Here is a 15,790-nt window from a genome sequence, read left to right as displayed (position 1 = left end):
GAAGAAATGGAGAAGGGAACCTACAACACTTGAACAGAGTGCCGCAAAGGTCTGGTTTCTGAACAGGCAGCTCAGGTGAGTGCTGAATGCTGAATTTAGGGAAGGACAAAGAACAGTGTTAGTGGTCTAACTTCAATCTCACTTCGCATGAAATAGGGAGGTGGTGGGGCACTTCCCAGCATACCCATCTTAGCATGGTAGCATTTCATAACTTCAGACTGCAACCAAGCTAAGCTTGTATTCTCCTCTGGTGTCCGTTATGGGGCTTTAACCTTTTGATCTCCCTTTGAGAAAGGTCTTCCTCCACTAACCTTCAAAAAATGGTGTCCTCCATTAAGTTATTTCCACTTCAGTCACGGAAGAGGAAGAAGGCAGCTTGTAAACATTTAATAGCAGAATCCCTTCCTGAGGAATGCAGGTAAAGAGACTTCTGCTCCAAGAGACAAACTTAGGAAGAGGGAAAACTTACTTGAAGATATCTTGTTAACAGGATTTTTGGGCCCATCCTGGGGTACCCACTGTACTTTCGGAGTCACATGATCACTGGTGTCTGCGTTTGCTGCAATACTTGGTAGCTTTCCTGTAGGTAGATCAAGGCCAGAAAGTTTAGGCATAAAGATTAGCCCAACAGAGGCATTTCCAAAAGAATCTGAGAGTAGGTATGGTGGGGAGGGTTCCTTGCACTAGCCCTTGTCTTCTAGAGACACACATCAAGATTTTTTAAAGTAACAAGGGTTTTGGGGTGCCTCAATTTTTGGGTGTGCAACCTGAGCCACCTTAAAAAGGGACCTGATTTTCTGAGAGCAGGTGCTCAGCTTTCTGCAAATTAGGCCCCTGTAAGGAATCTTAGATTGGGCACCCAAAACTGAGGCATCCAAAACCACTGTTAAAAATCTTGGCCAAGGATTAAAATAAATTTGATGGTCTCACCTTAATCATCAATTATTCACACATCGCAACACCATCAGAAAATTTTACACAATCTCTGGTCCTAAAGAAAGGACAAAAACTGGAAAGGCCAGGAGTGCTGTACATTTCGGTAATGTCAGTCTTGTCTGTTAACGTTTTTCCCTGCTGGTCCTCAAGGTCACTTCAGCTGTGTTGCCATTGTGTCATTAGCATTCCCCTGAAGCTGATGGAACATCAGGGCTTACTGACTAGTACAGTTAGCAGCACAGCACAGGTACTCTACCAAGACAGTAACAGCGGCTGTTTTAAATGGAAGCGAATGGGAATATGTGAATACCTGTATCTATGGAAGTGGATTTTCAGGAACAACCTGAATCCTTAACTTATATCTTGTAACACCTTCTTCTGCTCCTCGGCATGTAAACTACATCACCTTCCATAGCCTTACACATCAGTAGAATAGATCTCCATGCAAAGAAGTCCAACTTGTACCACACCATGACCGTTTCTCAGTTTGATTCCATGACTGACTCTAGGAGAGTCTGCTCCAGTGACATTTCAGCTCCTCTCACCTGGGCACGCTGCCATTTTGCAGACTTGGACAGTCTCTGGTTTCTCATCTTCACATTGCCCAATGCTATTGTCACTGGCCTTACACACCACCTGGCGCTGCTGGATGCCTTCTCCACAGCTGACTGAGCACTGTGTCAAATCACCAAGGAGGGGAAAAAATACACCTATCAGTGCTGGGGGGAAAAAGCAGGGATGGAGACATCGAAATGCACCTCATGCTACAAGAGGCTTCAAAAAGATCTCTGTGAGTGTGTGCACATGTGCAAGACTATGTATATAAAACACACACAAATTAGTATTCAGACCAATGGATAGAGATCTCCCCAGCTCTGTTGAAATTTGTCCCCTTGGCTGGATACGGCTTAACCTTCCAACTGAGAATGACTTTCATCTCTATATCATAAAGGTACTTCTGGAGATGAAAGGTTTGGCTTCCCAAATGCACTGAAGTGAATTACATACCAAGCATTTCCCCCAGGTTTGATACCACGGGTCACCCATTATAAGCGCCCCTCCAAATCCTCCATCCCTACTCTGCCACCAATGACTTAGCTTTCTTCAGGGCTGGACAGAGGCATTACCATGCCCACATATACACACCCCTGTCTGCCTCTAAAAGGACTACACAGAAAGCTACTTTTCACTTGTCTTCCTACAAACCCAAACAATAATGTCAGCAGCCGTCTATGTCATTATCTAGTTCACTACAGAATTCATTTGCTATCTAGGTGATTTACATTAACCCATAACAAATGTGGTCCTCCCACAGGCCTTGTTCTCTAGGGCCTGATCCAAAGCCCAAGGAATTCAATGGAAATCTTCCTATTGACTTCACTGGGCTTTGGATCAGGCACTTAGAGTGAAATATATCTCTGGATAATGTTACACTGTGTGTGCTGTATAAAAATATGCTCCTGACTGTGAAAACGCTCTCAGCTCCCACCAGAATAAGGGAGGTTTCAGTGCTAACCCCCAGCTACTCAGCATGGCCGCTGGCCACCAATCACCCAAGACTGGTGGGTTTTCCACAGTAGTGAAGCAGGTTCTTTTGCAAGCCAGCTGGCTCCCGAGATGTATGATGATCATGCTTTCTCGAGTTTTTGAATCAGGTAGCAACCAATCACAGATCTGTGGAATAAAAGCTTTACTATGTCACAACATTGTAGCCATTGCAGAACCTGGGCTCACGCACCTGGGACCAGGCCCCTGTCCTCCATTGGGCTGGACAGGGCAAGCGGCTGCAGGGCCTGCGTGTATCCGGTCGATCTCCTGTGCAGTATTTGGTGTGTACAGTCCGGTTCGTGCCATTCAGAAGGTGCTGGATGCATTGCACCACCCTTATCTGAACTCCTAGCTTGCCACAGGACTTGCTGCAGGCTCCCCATTCCTCTGCCATCCAGCTGAATCATTAAAATACAGCACTGTCAACAGCTTGAGGGGGAGAATATTTGGACTTTTTCAGATTCTGGTTGGCTTATCTTTCTGGAGCTTTGAGATGACAGATTGAGAGTCCTTGGAAGAGATCTGGAAGCTCATATTCCTAGCTGCAGCATAGACTTCAGATTAAGGAGCAAATCCTCAGCAGGTGTCAACCAGGATAACTCCACTGAACTCAGTGGAGCTACTTGATTTACAGAAGCTGAGAACCTGTGTCTCTGAGCCTTACTCAGAGAGACAGGTTTTGTGCTGATCTAATGTGTTGGACTCCAGTAGGCCAAACAACGGCAAGTTTGTCTTGGTCCCTCTATGACAGCCTGCATAACCCATTAGGAATGGTTATGCCTTCCATGATTTAAGTCATTGTCAGTTCCTTCGCACATGTCCCTACCTTATTTGGACAGTACTGGGTCACCAAGATTTTATACTTTTCAGGATGGAGGTGGGATCGGGGTGGGAGGTGTTTAAAATAAAACAACAATTTTCAAATAATGAAAATGACCAGAGCCTCCAGCCTGAACCCTGAGCACCTTCCTGCAGGCATAGCAGAGTGTCATGATCGTAGGGGGAAGAACTCACGCTGGCTGGGAGCACTCCTGTGGGTTACATCGCCTCCGGATCGGCTTGGGTTTCTTGCCATTATCACAGAAGTTCCGATGCACCATCCGGTTATCGCTTTTCCTCCGACAGCCATACTTGGTGTACTGGATGCCTGAAGGAACCACAGAAAGAAAAATACACAGGGAATAAAGGAATCACCAGTATAGATACAACTTGGTTTGAAACGCCACCTTGATGACCATTAGTTGGATCTCCCTAACTAGCTCCTCGTGCTTTTCTGATATGACTTTGCACTCCAACTATGGAGTTCACCATGTCATACAAGGGGCCATAATGCAGCCAGACAATACTTCCTCTAGGCTGTACACACATAAACACACAAAGGCACCAAATATATTTGCAGTCAACAAGGAGGTGGTGGTGAGATATTGCTACTCAAGTCTGGAATACCCCAGTCATTCCCATCTTCCTGCCTGACCCATATGGTTGCTGGCTGCTATGTAGCCAATGGGAAATACCATTTCATCTCTGCAAAACTAGGACCAGATTCCATACTGCATCCTGACTGCATCCAAGTTCTGCTCAGACACAGGGTGAGTGTGCAAGGGAGTAGCTCTTATTTAGGCCACTGCCATAAGGTCCCTCAGGGATGACAAAGTGGACTTAGCAGATGAGCCCCTGAGCTCTGGTGCATTTTGCGACTATTGATAAGAGTTTGATGGGTCTTACTTTGGAGCTTACTTCCCCTGATGGAAAAGAAAAGAATCCACATCACAAGACAGCCCCAACATGTTGTTAGAATTTGGCACACTGGTCACATTTGCTTGGAAAAAGACCGGGTCTGGGCTAAGCTGGCCTGAAGCATGAGCTTCCATTCACTCTTCTAGAGGGTGATCCCTCCATGTCAGGATTGTGTTCATTGGTGGAGCATGTATAAGAGAAGGTCATATTGCAGCAGCTTGTAGCTAAAGCAAGGACTTCAGTTCCATCTCTGCCAGTCCCTAAACCTTCCCAAATGCCAATATTTATTTTTAAAAAATCACAGTTACAAGGAAATGAGAACAAGGTGGAGCCATCAGATCTGCTTTGACTTTTAAAAACTGATTTATTTCAGTGCTCTGGATAGAGTTTACATTTGTTTGCCCCATAATTATGATGATTTCACCTGCCTTGAAACAGGAGCTATAAGGATTTGTAACTTGTGTAAGTGTGGTGTCTTATCCATTCATTTGCATAACAAGCACCCTAGAACCTGCACACAGACACACACTTCCTGTTTCTCAGTGTAGGGAATGACTCAGGTACTGGTGGGAACAAACCAGCAATAACAGGTGGAAGTGCTACTGGGTCTTACAGGTCTTTCCATTTCTATAAGTTCCTATGATTAGGTCCTTCCCCAAATCTGTAAGAATAACAGTGAGATGATTCTCATTTGTATAGCGCCTGGGTCTGTGCTTTTAAGCAAAGCTGCAGAAATCTGACTTAAAGACCCCTGGTTACTTTTTCAGGAATCCTCCTTAACTGAGACTACAAAAGTTGCTAGTGCACCTTGTAATTGTGCAAAACCAACATTCACACATAAAAAATGGCACCTGTGTGCACAATTACCTATGCTGTGTGCACAAAAGATATCCACTCAAACTTCTGCAGGTATCATTAAAAAAGAATGTTGAAAAATATGACGTGCGTTTGGAGTGGAGCTGCATCAGAGAATGCTCTGCAATAATTGCAAGGGTCTTTATAACTGTCATGGGGCAGCCCCTTAGGGTGCCCTCCAGCGTCATGCCGCAGCACATCCCGTGCACATGCCTGTTTCCCCTTCAGTGGATCATCTCAGAAATAGTCCACAAAGACTTTCCAAGGATACCTAGCCTTTGCAGGGTTAGTTTATTACCAAATAAAGCTCTGTGCACGTAAACCATAACAACAGTCCCACAACCATAATCCAGAATTCCCTAGCACAGTCCAAATAGTACAGTCAGTCTCCAAGTCCCAATAGTCTATGAATACACTAAGTATGACCCCATCATCTCTCACCATACTCAGGTTCTCTGGTACAGCTCCAACATCTCTCACCAGGCTCGCCTTTCTAGTATGGCTCCAGTGTCTCTCACCATGCCTCCCCCAGTCTTTAGTCCTCTTCTGGCTCTCCAGCTCAGCTCTCCGGCTCAGAGAGCCAGCAGGTATCTCTCTCTGCTGCTCTCAGCCTTCAGCCCTTTCCAGCCTTTTCTGGCAGAGATGGAAACTCTCTGGCCCAGGAAGGTCAGCAGGCTAGCCCCTCCATTGGCTTCCTGGCCCTCAGCCCTTTCCTTAGCCAGAGAGCCAGTGCTGGGAGACTGAAAAGTCAGCAAACTAGCCCTCCTTCTTTTCAGCTTTCCCTGGAGACAATCCTCCAGATTGCTGATCTCTGACAGCTCTCACCTTCCAATCCCCAGACTGACCTGGTCTGTTGTTAGGCTCTTCCACTTATATGGCCCAGGTCCCAGCTCTTAAAATCCAACTGGGAAGCAGCTGACATATCACAAGTGCATTGGACCACTCCAAAACCTCCTAAAGGGGCCAATCTCCCTGTGACACTCAAATTCCCATCTCAGAAATCCCAGGTTTTAGGAAGCCACAAAAATCTTAAGCAAATGGGAGAATCAGATGATGCGTCAAACCAGACTCCCAAATAAAGCAGTATATCAGAGTACTGCCAAAGGAAGTTAGATTGGCTCCCCAAGCATCCTGGAATTTAAGGCTTGGAATTGCTAAAGAATAGAGAATTAGGTAATTAAGGTATATGGATATCTAAAACCCAGAGGTCTACTTTGACTCATACTGCCCTACAGGTCCAAGAAATCTGAGCACGACATACATGTGACCGTGTATTACAGCTTAACAGACATATAAAAGAGAAACAGACCTCCTCCACAAGCCTTTGAGCACTGAGACCAGCTCTTTAGGGCCCACTCATAGGAATCCATCTCTTCAAGAAGGACATTATTGTTTCCAATCACCGGCAGCAGGTCTTCATGGATAATGTACTTATACATCAGGCTGCTCTTGGACTCATCTTCCTGTGGGATAACCTGGGATCAGAGAAAGAACAAAGGCAGTGTAGAGGGAGCAAGGAAGAGAGAAAGAGAATGAAATTGTGGGATAGGGTGAGAGGGGAAGGAGGAGAGGAATTAAAGAGGACGCAAACAATGACAATGTAGCATGTAGACACATAACATGAAAAGTAGAAGAAAAGAAATAAGGAGAAAGAAACAGGAAAGAAATTAAACAAATACCACAGATAAAAAAAGATAAAACTTGTAGTTAACATGAAGAACTCTTGATCCATTCAAAATATTTCAATTAATCTAAAATGACTGGAAGGATTCTAAAATACTCACGGAACATACTCTGTATTGGACCTCTGCACATGTGCAGAAAATGCCCATGATCTATCAAAATATACACTCAAACTCTAGACTTCATACACAGAACTTTCTACCTTATCTGCATAAATAGAAAACTGTACTATAACTTTAGACATACAAGGAGACACAGAAGTGTTGTTTGTAACACTCTGTACCAATAAGTGAACACGTATTCCAAGACATTGCAGGGCAGGGAGGATGAGCTTTTCTTCAACGGAGGCATGGGGAATCTAGAACCCGTTAATGCTGGGATAAGGCAGAACAGGGTGCATATGGTAGGCTATGGTTGTATGCCTTGTGTGATGGAGCAAGGCCGGATGGCTACAGGAAAGTACTGAGGAGCAGGTATGTTAGCTCCAGGCTAAGCAAATCCCTAGTACCATGGGAACCAAAATGGCAGTTGCTCCAGGCTAATCAAGGCACCTGGGGCCAATTAAGAACTTTCTAGAAGGCACCGGAGAGAGCTACATTGATTGGAGCACCTGCAGCCAATCAGAACAGGCTAATCAAGGCACCTGGGGCCAATTAAGAACTTTCTAGAAGGCACCGGAGAGAGCTACATTGATTGGAGCACCTGCAGCCAATCAAGGCACCTGGTATAAAAAAGGGGAGCTCACTCCAGTCTAGGGAGGAGGAGCCAGAGGAAAGAAGTGTGCATGAGGAGCTGGGAGCAAGAGACAAGGAACTAAGAACTGAGAGGGGGTACTACTGGAGGATTGAGGAAAACACCATACAATCAAGCAGCATCAGACACCAGGAGGATCCAGTGGTGAGGATAAAGAAGGTGTTTGAAGGAGGCTATGGGGAAGTATCCCAGGGAGCTGTAGCAGTCAAGCAGCGGTTACACGTAGCACTATAGAGACTGCTGCAATTCACAGGGCCCTGGGCTGGAACCCGGAGTAGAGGGCGGGCCCGGGTTCCCCCCTAGCCCCGCTACTCCTAATCAGACATAGGAGTAGTTGATCCAGACTATGGGTTTCATCCAAGGGGAAAACCACTAAGGGGAAGAAATCCGCCAATAAGCGCAGGACCTACTAGAGGAGAGGAGGAACTTTGCCGCACTTGATACTTTGTCAGATGTAAGGTCAAAAACATTCACGGTTCTGAGAAGTGCATTCGTAGTGTATTTCTACACGTCTTGAAGTATCTTAATCGCTATTAGATTATGGCTAGTTAATTTCATTTTTTAAAATAACTTTTAAGAGTTTTGTAGGAATTACGCCACTATGAAATTCTGCCATTCCATTCTAAATTGTATATCAGGCTTTTCTAGCATTTGCAACAGTGATTTCACTGTGTGCTCTGCTTCAGTGAATGATTGTGCCCATCACATCTCCTGAGGACAAGACAGTGTGACTCACCAGCACACTGATTGCTTCATGCAGGGGGCCGCTGGTTTTCAAGCTCTCCTTGCCATTCTCGATTGTGTATTCCCACTCCAAGCCCATCTCAATGAAGGTTTTGCTTTTGGCTTCCTTGTCTTTGGCATTAAGGATGAAGTTTCCAGTAGCTTGGTTCTTAACAGCTGGGAAAAAGAAGTTCACAAAGTAATTTTCCCCTGTTAAAGACCTTTAGGGACAGAAAAATGAATTGTGAGCATAATGCATGGGAATTTAACTGACCAGAAGAAATCCCTAAGGATGGGAATTGTATGGATAGACCTTCATGGTGAAAATATTCCTCATTACAGACCAGATATTCATAAAAAAGATCTCAGAATCCGGGCTCAGCTGGTTGGTCTTTTGAAAATCCAGTCATTAAGTATCACAGTGGGAGCAGCTGGGAGCTGAGCAATTAAAAATCTGGCTCTTGTTTAGGTACCAAAATAGCACCTGCAACTCTGGCCCTATATACACCTCTACCCCGATATAACACTGTCCTCGGGAGCCAAAAAATCTTACCGTGTTATAGGTGTTATATCGAACTTGCTTTGATCCGCCGGAGTGTGCAGCCCCGCCCCCACAGAGTACTGCTTTACCGCGTTATATCCGAATTCGTGTTATATGGGGTCACGTTATATCGGGGTAGAGGTGTATTAACAATTGTATACTATTGACTGTAAGCAAAGCAAGTCCTATTAGTCTTTCGATTGTGATCTAATCTTCTGTCAGAAAGGTAAAAGTAACGTTATTCACGGACGAGACTGCAGGCCTGGATTGTGCCATGAGTTAATGCACTAGATCTTTACAGAAAAACATCTGGGCTCAAATAGTAAGCAAGCAAAATGGGTTTGCCCACATCACAAACAGACCATTTAAGATAACACCCCTAGGAATCTACATATAGGGAGGCCCAAAAAAGAGATAGCAGAGGTGCTGTAGGTCAAGAGTGAGATGCACTGACAGAGCTGTGTGAGGCCCAGGACTGGAATAGCAGTATTGCCGGTTGGAACTGAGAGGCACTGGCAGAGGCCTCAGGCCCAGAATTCGAGGGGACACGCAGGCAGATGAAAGTGTCCCTTTTCTGCCCTTCTAAAGAAAATACATCCTGGTGGGGCTTGTGTCCGCGGTGCAGAGAACAAGGCTGTGAGCAGCTGCTCATGGAAGAGCCTGAATACATTCCACTGAACGAACAGGCATGTGCGTGTAGGGCTGGTGATCAAGACAGACCAATCCCCCTGACATTCCAACTCATCCTTTGAATTAATGGTCTTCTGAGCAGAAAGAAAACATACAGACACATACACACCCTTCCTATGTCTGAAAGAGATTTGGCTTCAGGACCCAGCCCTCTGAGAATATACCTCACACAGAGGAGCATTGTGTGAGTTCTCACTACAGGATCACACAGGCAGAGCTCAACTGGCCAGCTTCACTGGAAGGTTCACTAAGAAGGATTTTGGAGACAGCAGAAAAGGAGAGCTGCAAATTGAGATGCAAGAGGCTGGGAAACAGCTACTCCAGCTTAACTCCTTCGTCATTTTCAAGCAGGGCCGCCCAAAGGATTCAGGGGGTCTGGGGTCTTCGGCGGCGGGGGGGCCCCGCTTCGGTGGTAATTTGGCGGGGGGGGGTCCTTCCGCTCCGGGATCCGCCACCAAAGTGCCCCGAAGACCCGCGGCGGGGCGCCCCACCGCCAAATTACCGCCAAAGACCCGGCACTTCGGCGGCGGGTCCCGCTTCGGCGGTAATTCGGTGGCTGGGGGTCCTTCTGCCCTGGGCAGAAGGACCACCCCCCCTCCCCCCGCTGCCAAAGAAGCTCCGGGGGCCCAGGCCCCGTAAGAGTTTTCTGGGGCCCCCGGAGCGAGTGAAGGACCCCGCTCCAGGGGCCCTGAAAAACTCTCGTGGGGGCCCCTGCAGGGCCCGGGGCCCTGTTTTCAAGTAACTTTCTCTCTCAGTCATACGCGCACACACAAATACCCACTCACTCCAACGTGCTTTTAAACAGTGCGGAGTAAGAGAAACAGAAGGATCACTCTATAGAAGACTTTAAAGGCCAGGATGTTGCCCCGCTGTGCCTCCCTGGCCCTGTTCTGGCAGCACAAAGCGGCTGTAAATCTGGCTTAACCAGATACATGGGCTTCCCCCAGTGTGGAGAAATCCTCAAGTGGCCTAGGGCCAGCACAGCAGCTCCTACACTATCCCCTATGCTCCTGGTATAGACAGGCGTGGCTGAGGAGCTGCTCTATCTAGCCAATCCCCAGTTGTTGTAAGGTCCCTTGGGAGCCATTACCAGCCAGTGCAGCTTAGAACAGCCATGAGGATGTTCTTAGATGCAACTCATGACATACTTGGCACCCAGCAGCCACAGGACTGGGTGGGGTAGGATGGATTTTAAGGTTGCCCCTTAACATCCTTCCCCTGTCCCAAGGATTTGGCCCCAGGACTCAACATTTTCTTTTTTTTCAGCTGACTGTTAGTGCTCATGGAAGTGAAGGAATGGAATCATTGGCTAGCGCCAGCCATTAGCAAAGGCAAATGTTGTACAAATTCTTTGGCCTCCTGCTCCCAGCTCTGCCAACAGACCTCAATTCTGACATGGAACACCCCTTGCTATTCCACTCCTGAGCGCACACACCCAGTTCTGCCAAAACAGTTCAATTCTTCACCACCCTCTGCTATTCCATTTCAAGGCTCCTCCTAAGCAGCAACTGATATTCACACAGAACTGGCTAAATTGTCTGGTAGTTCTGTGTAAGAACAAATGTTGGTCTTCTCTGACTTTTGTGCAAGGAAGTGGGCTAAGAGCTACTCATTTCACTGGGATCTGGGTGATAAATCAGCCTTTTGCACTCAGTTTCCCATTTTATCCATGCACCTGAATATTTTGTGCATGCAACTGCCCCTTTGCACTTCCATACACATTTTGAAAGTGTGACTACCACATCTATTTTAGATAACCCGAGCCTGAAAGCTTCTTTGATTAATCAACACTAGGCCAAACTGGCTAATACCCATCTCTGAGTCTGTCTGTGCTCTCTGGTTGTTCAGTACTCACCAATGCTATGGGAGGCCGGCTCCATCTCTTCTATCTGAATGTATCTGGCCCCAACCGGAATCTCAAACATTTTCAAAACACCCACTGAAAATTAAACAAAAGTAAAGCATTCTCAAAACTGATAGCAAAGCAGGCAAGTTTAAATTCTGTGGAACACTCCCACTAGGTTTTGAAACCACAGGATTCTTCAGTGAGAGAAAGGAAATGGAGAAGAGCATTTTGGTTGGTGCTTTTACCTTGTGTTTTTGCTGATGGTAAAAGACTGGTTTTATATAACTCTCTGTTTGCAAGATCAGCCCCAATCCAATTATGCAGATACTAAATACAGTAAAGCACTAGAAGGCAGTTTACTGAGCTAACAGGAAATCTGTGTTTTTATTAACTATGGGTCAAATTCAAAAGATCCAGTGATTCAATTCAGATAATCATCCAAAAATGTGGATTCTTATCTGGAATGTATATGAACATGAGTTGTTTGCCCTCTCTTTCTGCAGTTCTCTCATAACTACGTTTTTTCCTCCTGAAACCTCCCCAAGATTTGCCTAAGAGCCTCCTGGCTCCCCTTCTTCTCCCTAAATCTTACTTCAATGAGAGCCTTCCAGCTTCCTATCTTTCTCTTTCTGCTAATCCTACCCTTGCAAAAGTATTGCATGATCCTTCTCATCTCCTGGTCAGGTTCCCAGCATTCTGTGGCTACCCCCTGCACTCTTCCTTGCTCCTATCACATCTCTCCCTTCTTGCAACACCACGTTTCTCTAGAAAGGCTCTTGCCTTTCCACTACTTTGTCCTGCTCCTAACCCCTGTGAGAGATTAGGTAAAGAGACAGAAATTATTTTCACATGGATTGCTAAAGATACTGTAGTATCTTGACTACTCTTATGCAAAGAGCTGCCCTCAGCAAAGCTCTCTCATTTCTGACTTCCTTCGTAGTCTTGAGGGGTCAGACTCCAAGTGGCATCAGTGTGATCCCACCCATCTGTTAGCAAAACACCTACATGGGATGTATGTCTTCCAACATGCACTGAAGTTGGCAAGGTTGGGAGCTCAGGCTGATTGATCTACAACACAAGCAAGCTCCATAACCTTCACAAGGTACGCCCTGGACTCTGTCAGCTACATGAAGCTGCCATACGTGGGTGCAGACAGGGAAGCAGTTGCTGAGATAGCCTGGCCCCAGTACATCAAGGACTTTGTAGATGAGGACCACAACCTTGAACTCAGTAGGCAAACAGGGCCTGATCCAAGCCCCACTGAAGTGAAAGGGGACTTCTTCCACTGATATCAATGGTCTTTGGATCAGGCCTCTGGTACAAAGGGAAAAGCAGTGGTGTGATATAGTTGTGCCAGTTTGTGTGGTTTAGCAGGTAATCCACTGTGTGCTATAAGAACTGTAACTTCTGGGTAGTCTTCTCCTACAGTGCATTGCATCGGTCTAGCCTGGTGATGCAATAACTTGAATCATATAAATAGCCAGCTAACAGATAGGCAGAAAGAAATAGATACCAACACATAAATAAGCTGTTGTAATTAACTGACTAAATGATTGGGTCCTTGCTCAATCAACAGAAGACCAAGCACAGCTGGGAGCTATCACTTTGGCAGTTATAGAGGGCATATCCTTAGGCAATATCAACCAGCAGAGCACCAATGAAGTCAGTAAAGATACGCTACCTGATGACCATCATATCTGAGCACACAACCAGCACTTGGACATCAAATTTCTGGGCTTTCATTTTGTTTGCCAAAGGTCTGCAGAGTAAGACAAAGGTCTAGTCTTCTTTCTCAGTATTTTGTTTTAATTTCAAAATGCAAAACCTGTATGTAACAGCCTGTTAAGTGATGTGCAGTTGGCCAGAGGCAACATAAGCAAGCATTCTGAGCCTGTGGATACACTTCCGGCTAGAAAGACATGGCCTTCATTTCAGCAGCAATATCGCTCTAACCTTCCTGTTCTGTGTTTGTACTGTACTTCTCACAATGGGGTCCTCGTCCATGACTAGGGCTCCTAGGCCTTATGATAATACAAATAAATACTACTACTACTGATGATAAACTATGAGATGTAGTTGTACGTATATCTGTAGGGCCAAATTCTCATTTCAGCAACACCCGTGTAAATCTGTAGTAATTCCAATGGACTTCAACAGAGATACTCTAGAATAGGTTTACACTGGCAGAACTAAGAGAAGGTTTTAGGCCACAGATGGATTATATTTGTTACGTGCAAAGGTACATTAAAGCAATCACTTCCAAAATATGAATACTCTTCCCCTACTCCCGGGCCAGACTCTCACCTGGCTGCTTTGGGGATTTGATGAAAGTCCCTTTCACCGTCCGGCAGTGGGAATTGTCACCCCCGCAAACACCACACTTGTCATCCTGCTTCAAAGAGCCAATTTCCTTGTCACATCCAACATGCTGTCACCAAAGAGGGAGAGAAAGAGATTTTAAAAAGGTCACATATGTAGAGCCTCAAAATTCAAGGCAGGCATCATAGCTTGTCCTGGGCTTTAGCCACCCTCCAGTCTTACAGCAGTATGACAGCTGTGCAGATGTGTATGGCAGGGGAAGATGGTAGTGACTTTCCAGTGCAAACCCTCACAAAAAACTCTGCCAGCTGGTGAATCATTCTCACTAGCAATCACTCCCATGACAAATGGGGAGATGGATCTGATATCATGTGCCCTACTTCTTTTCTGGTGCTAGGGAGCTTTTAGGCTGATGTAAGCCTTCAGGGTCGTCCTGCTTCAATTCTCTGCTACACTTGACCACCACCTGGTAGCTCCAAGTCCCCTTAAGTCCGTCCGAAAGAGTCTATAGGGGTGAACTGTACAGACTTGGATGCCAACTTTGGATGGAAGTCTTAGTCCATCCACCAGTATAATCAGCCACTCCTCTACTGGCACCCTTAAGTCTCTGTTTATAAAAACAGTGTGACATAATAAAACAGAACTTGGAGGAAAGTATTTAACGAGCTTCCCCCACATTACTAGTTGAATGCACATGAATTGCGTCCTACACATACACAGCTTCTCTACCATTGTGAGTGCCAGGGAAGCCTGGGTAAATAACAGTGTACCTAAACCTTTATGTACTCTTCACACAGTGCCCCAGTTTAGAAAGGAATTTTAGATTCTATGAAAAATGTAGAGCATTTAAGATTCCACTGACTCCAGAAATGTGCATGCTTGTTCTCTCTCTCTTTCTCTCATTTGAATAGAGGACAGGCAAAAACTGCCAGACCCAATGATTAGTTACATACGTACCACACACTCCCCCCGAACACAGGCACTGTATTGGTCTCTGTAGCTGCATCTGGTACCATCATGAACCACCTGGTTCATGAACACCACATCTCCTGTTTCCTCTGACTGACAAATCAGCTCACACTTCTGAGCATCTGCAGCAAAATAAGTATTGAAAAACCCATGTTCATGGAAACACAATGGAGTCAATACAAACTATCTTAATAAGAGGAACTTGCTATCTTGAATTAGAATATTCTCAAGAGCCAATCCCTTCTTGTCTCTAAGTCCCTCCTACATTTGCCATTCGGTACTCTATATTCTCTTACAGAAAACTTAGGGAGGTGGATGTTAACCACAACATATTAAGATTTGACTCTGGCAGAGCAAATTAAATGATCTAAGAAGTACATGATTGGGCAAGCTGTTTTCATTCTTTGTTGAAATCTGAAATGATTGTTTATGTAGTGAAACACCAAATTCTGCCTGCAGATATGCACGTGCAAGTCCCTTTGACATCCTCGCAACTGCAAACGCATTGAGTCAGTTGGTACACCGCTACCTCGATATAACGCCACCCGATATAACACAAATTTGGATATAACGCGGTACAGCAGTGCTTCAGGTGGGGCGGGGCTGCGCACTCCAGTGGATCAAAGCAAGTTCAATATAACATGGTTTCACCTATAACGTGGTAAGATTTTTTGATTCCCAAGGACAGCGTTACATCGAGGTAGAGGTGCACTACAGAATCACTTGATTCCTTTAATTCAATGAGAGTTGTGCGTATCTGAGGACAGAATTTGTCCCACAACAGCTACAAATACAACATATCATCCAGCTGTGTAAAGCAACACAGCGTTACGAAAAAACTGTAAAACAGTGACAAAAATCCAACTTAAAAAAGTGCAGACAGATACATTTATGTTTAAAACAAACAGCAGATTCTCTCCTGCATCAAAAATTCCTATTGGTGAAAGTCAGTGGGGGAGATATCGGAGCACTGCTTATGGTTCTCTGATTCTGTTGGCTTGTCTTCACTGTCCCCAGCCCTTTTGTAGGTCAGAGGTGCAACTTAGGGGCCGCATTAAGGAATACCAGTGGCACATGAAAATCAGTTTTGCTCCTCTTGCTTGCCTGGATCTAGGTGCAGAGGTTTTATTTCCCCTGCAATTATTGACAATATCACATATAATACAAAGAGCATTTTCCTGCTCTATTTC

General features: G+C 45.5%; 1 protein-coding gene across 2 annotated transcripts in view; it reads right to left on the bottom strand.

Annotated features, from left to right (window-relative positions):
• Positions 1–15,790, bottom strand: part of ADAMTS14 (ADAM metallopeptidase with thrombospondin type 1 motif 14) — a 106,778-nt gene that overhangs the window by 7,971 nt on the left and 83,017 nt on the right. For both annotated transcript variants that reach the window (XM_039482173.1, XM_039482174.1), the window contains 9 exons: positions 14,589–14,722; positions 13,617–13,740; positions 11,322–11,405; positions 8,249–8,412; positions 6,386–6,551; positions 3,499–3,631; positions 2,675–2,882; positions 1,482–1,611; positions 470–580 (listed from right to left, as the gene is read on the bottom strand). In XM_039482173.1, coding sequence (XP_039338107.1) covers positions 470–580; positions 1,482–1,611; positions 2,675–2,882; positions 3,499–3,631; positions 6,386–6,551; positions 8,249–8,412; positions 11,322–11,405; positions 13,617–13,740; positions 14,589–14,722 — 1,254 coding nt within the window. The remainder of the gene's footprint in view (positions 1–469; positions 581–1,481; positions 1,612–2,674; positions 2,883–3,498; positions 3,632–6,385; positions 6,552–8,248; positions 8,413–11,321; positions 11,406–13,616; positions 13,741–14,588; positions 14,723–15,790) is intronic.

Source organism: Mauremys reevesii, linkage group 7 (assembly GCF_016161935.1).
Source record: "Mauremys reevesii isolate NIE-2019 linkage group 7, ASM1616193v1, whole genome shotgun sequence".
Classification (NCBI taxonomy): Eukaryota; Metazoa; Chordata; order Testudines; family Geoemydidae; genus Mauremys; species Mauremys reevesii.
This window is presented reverse-complemented; position numbering and strand designations above follow the sequence as displayed.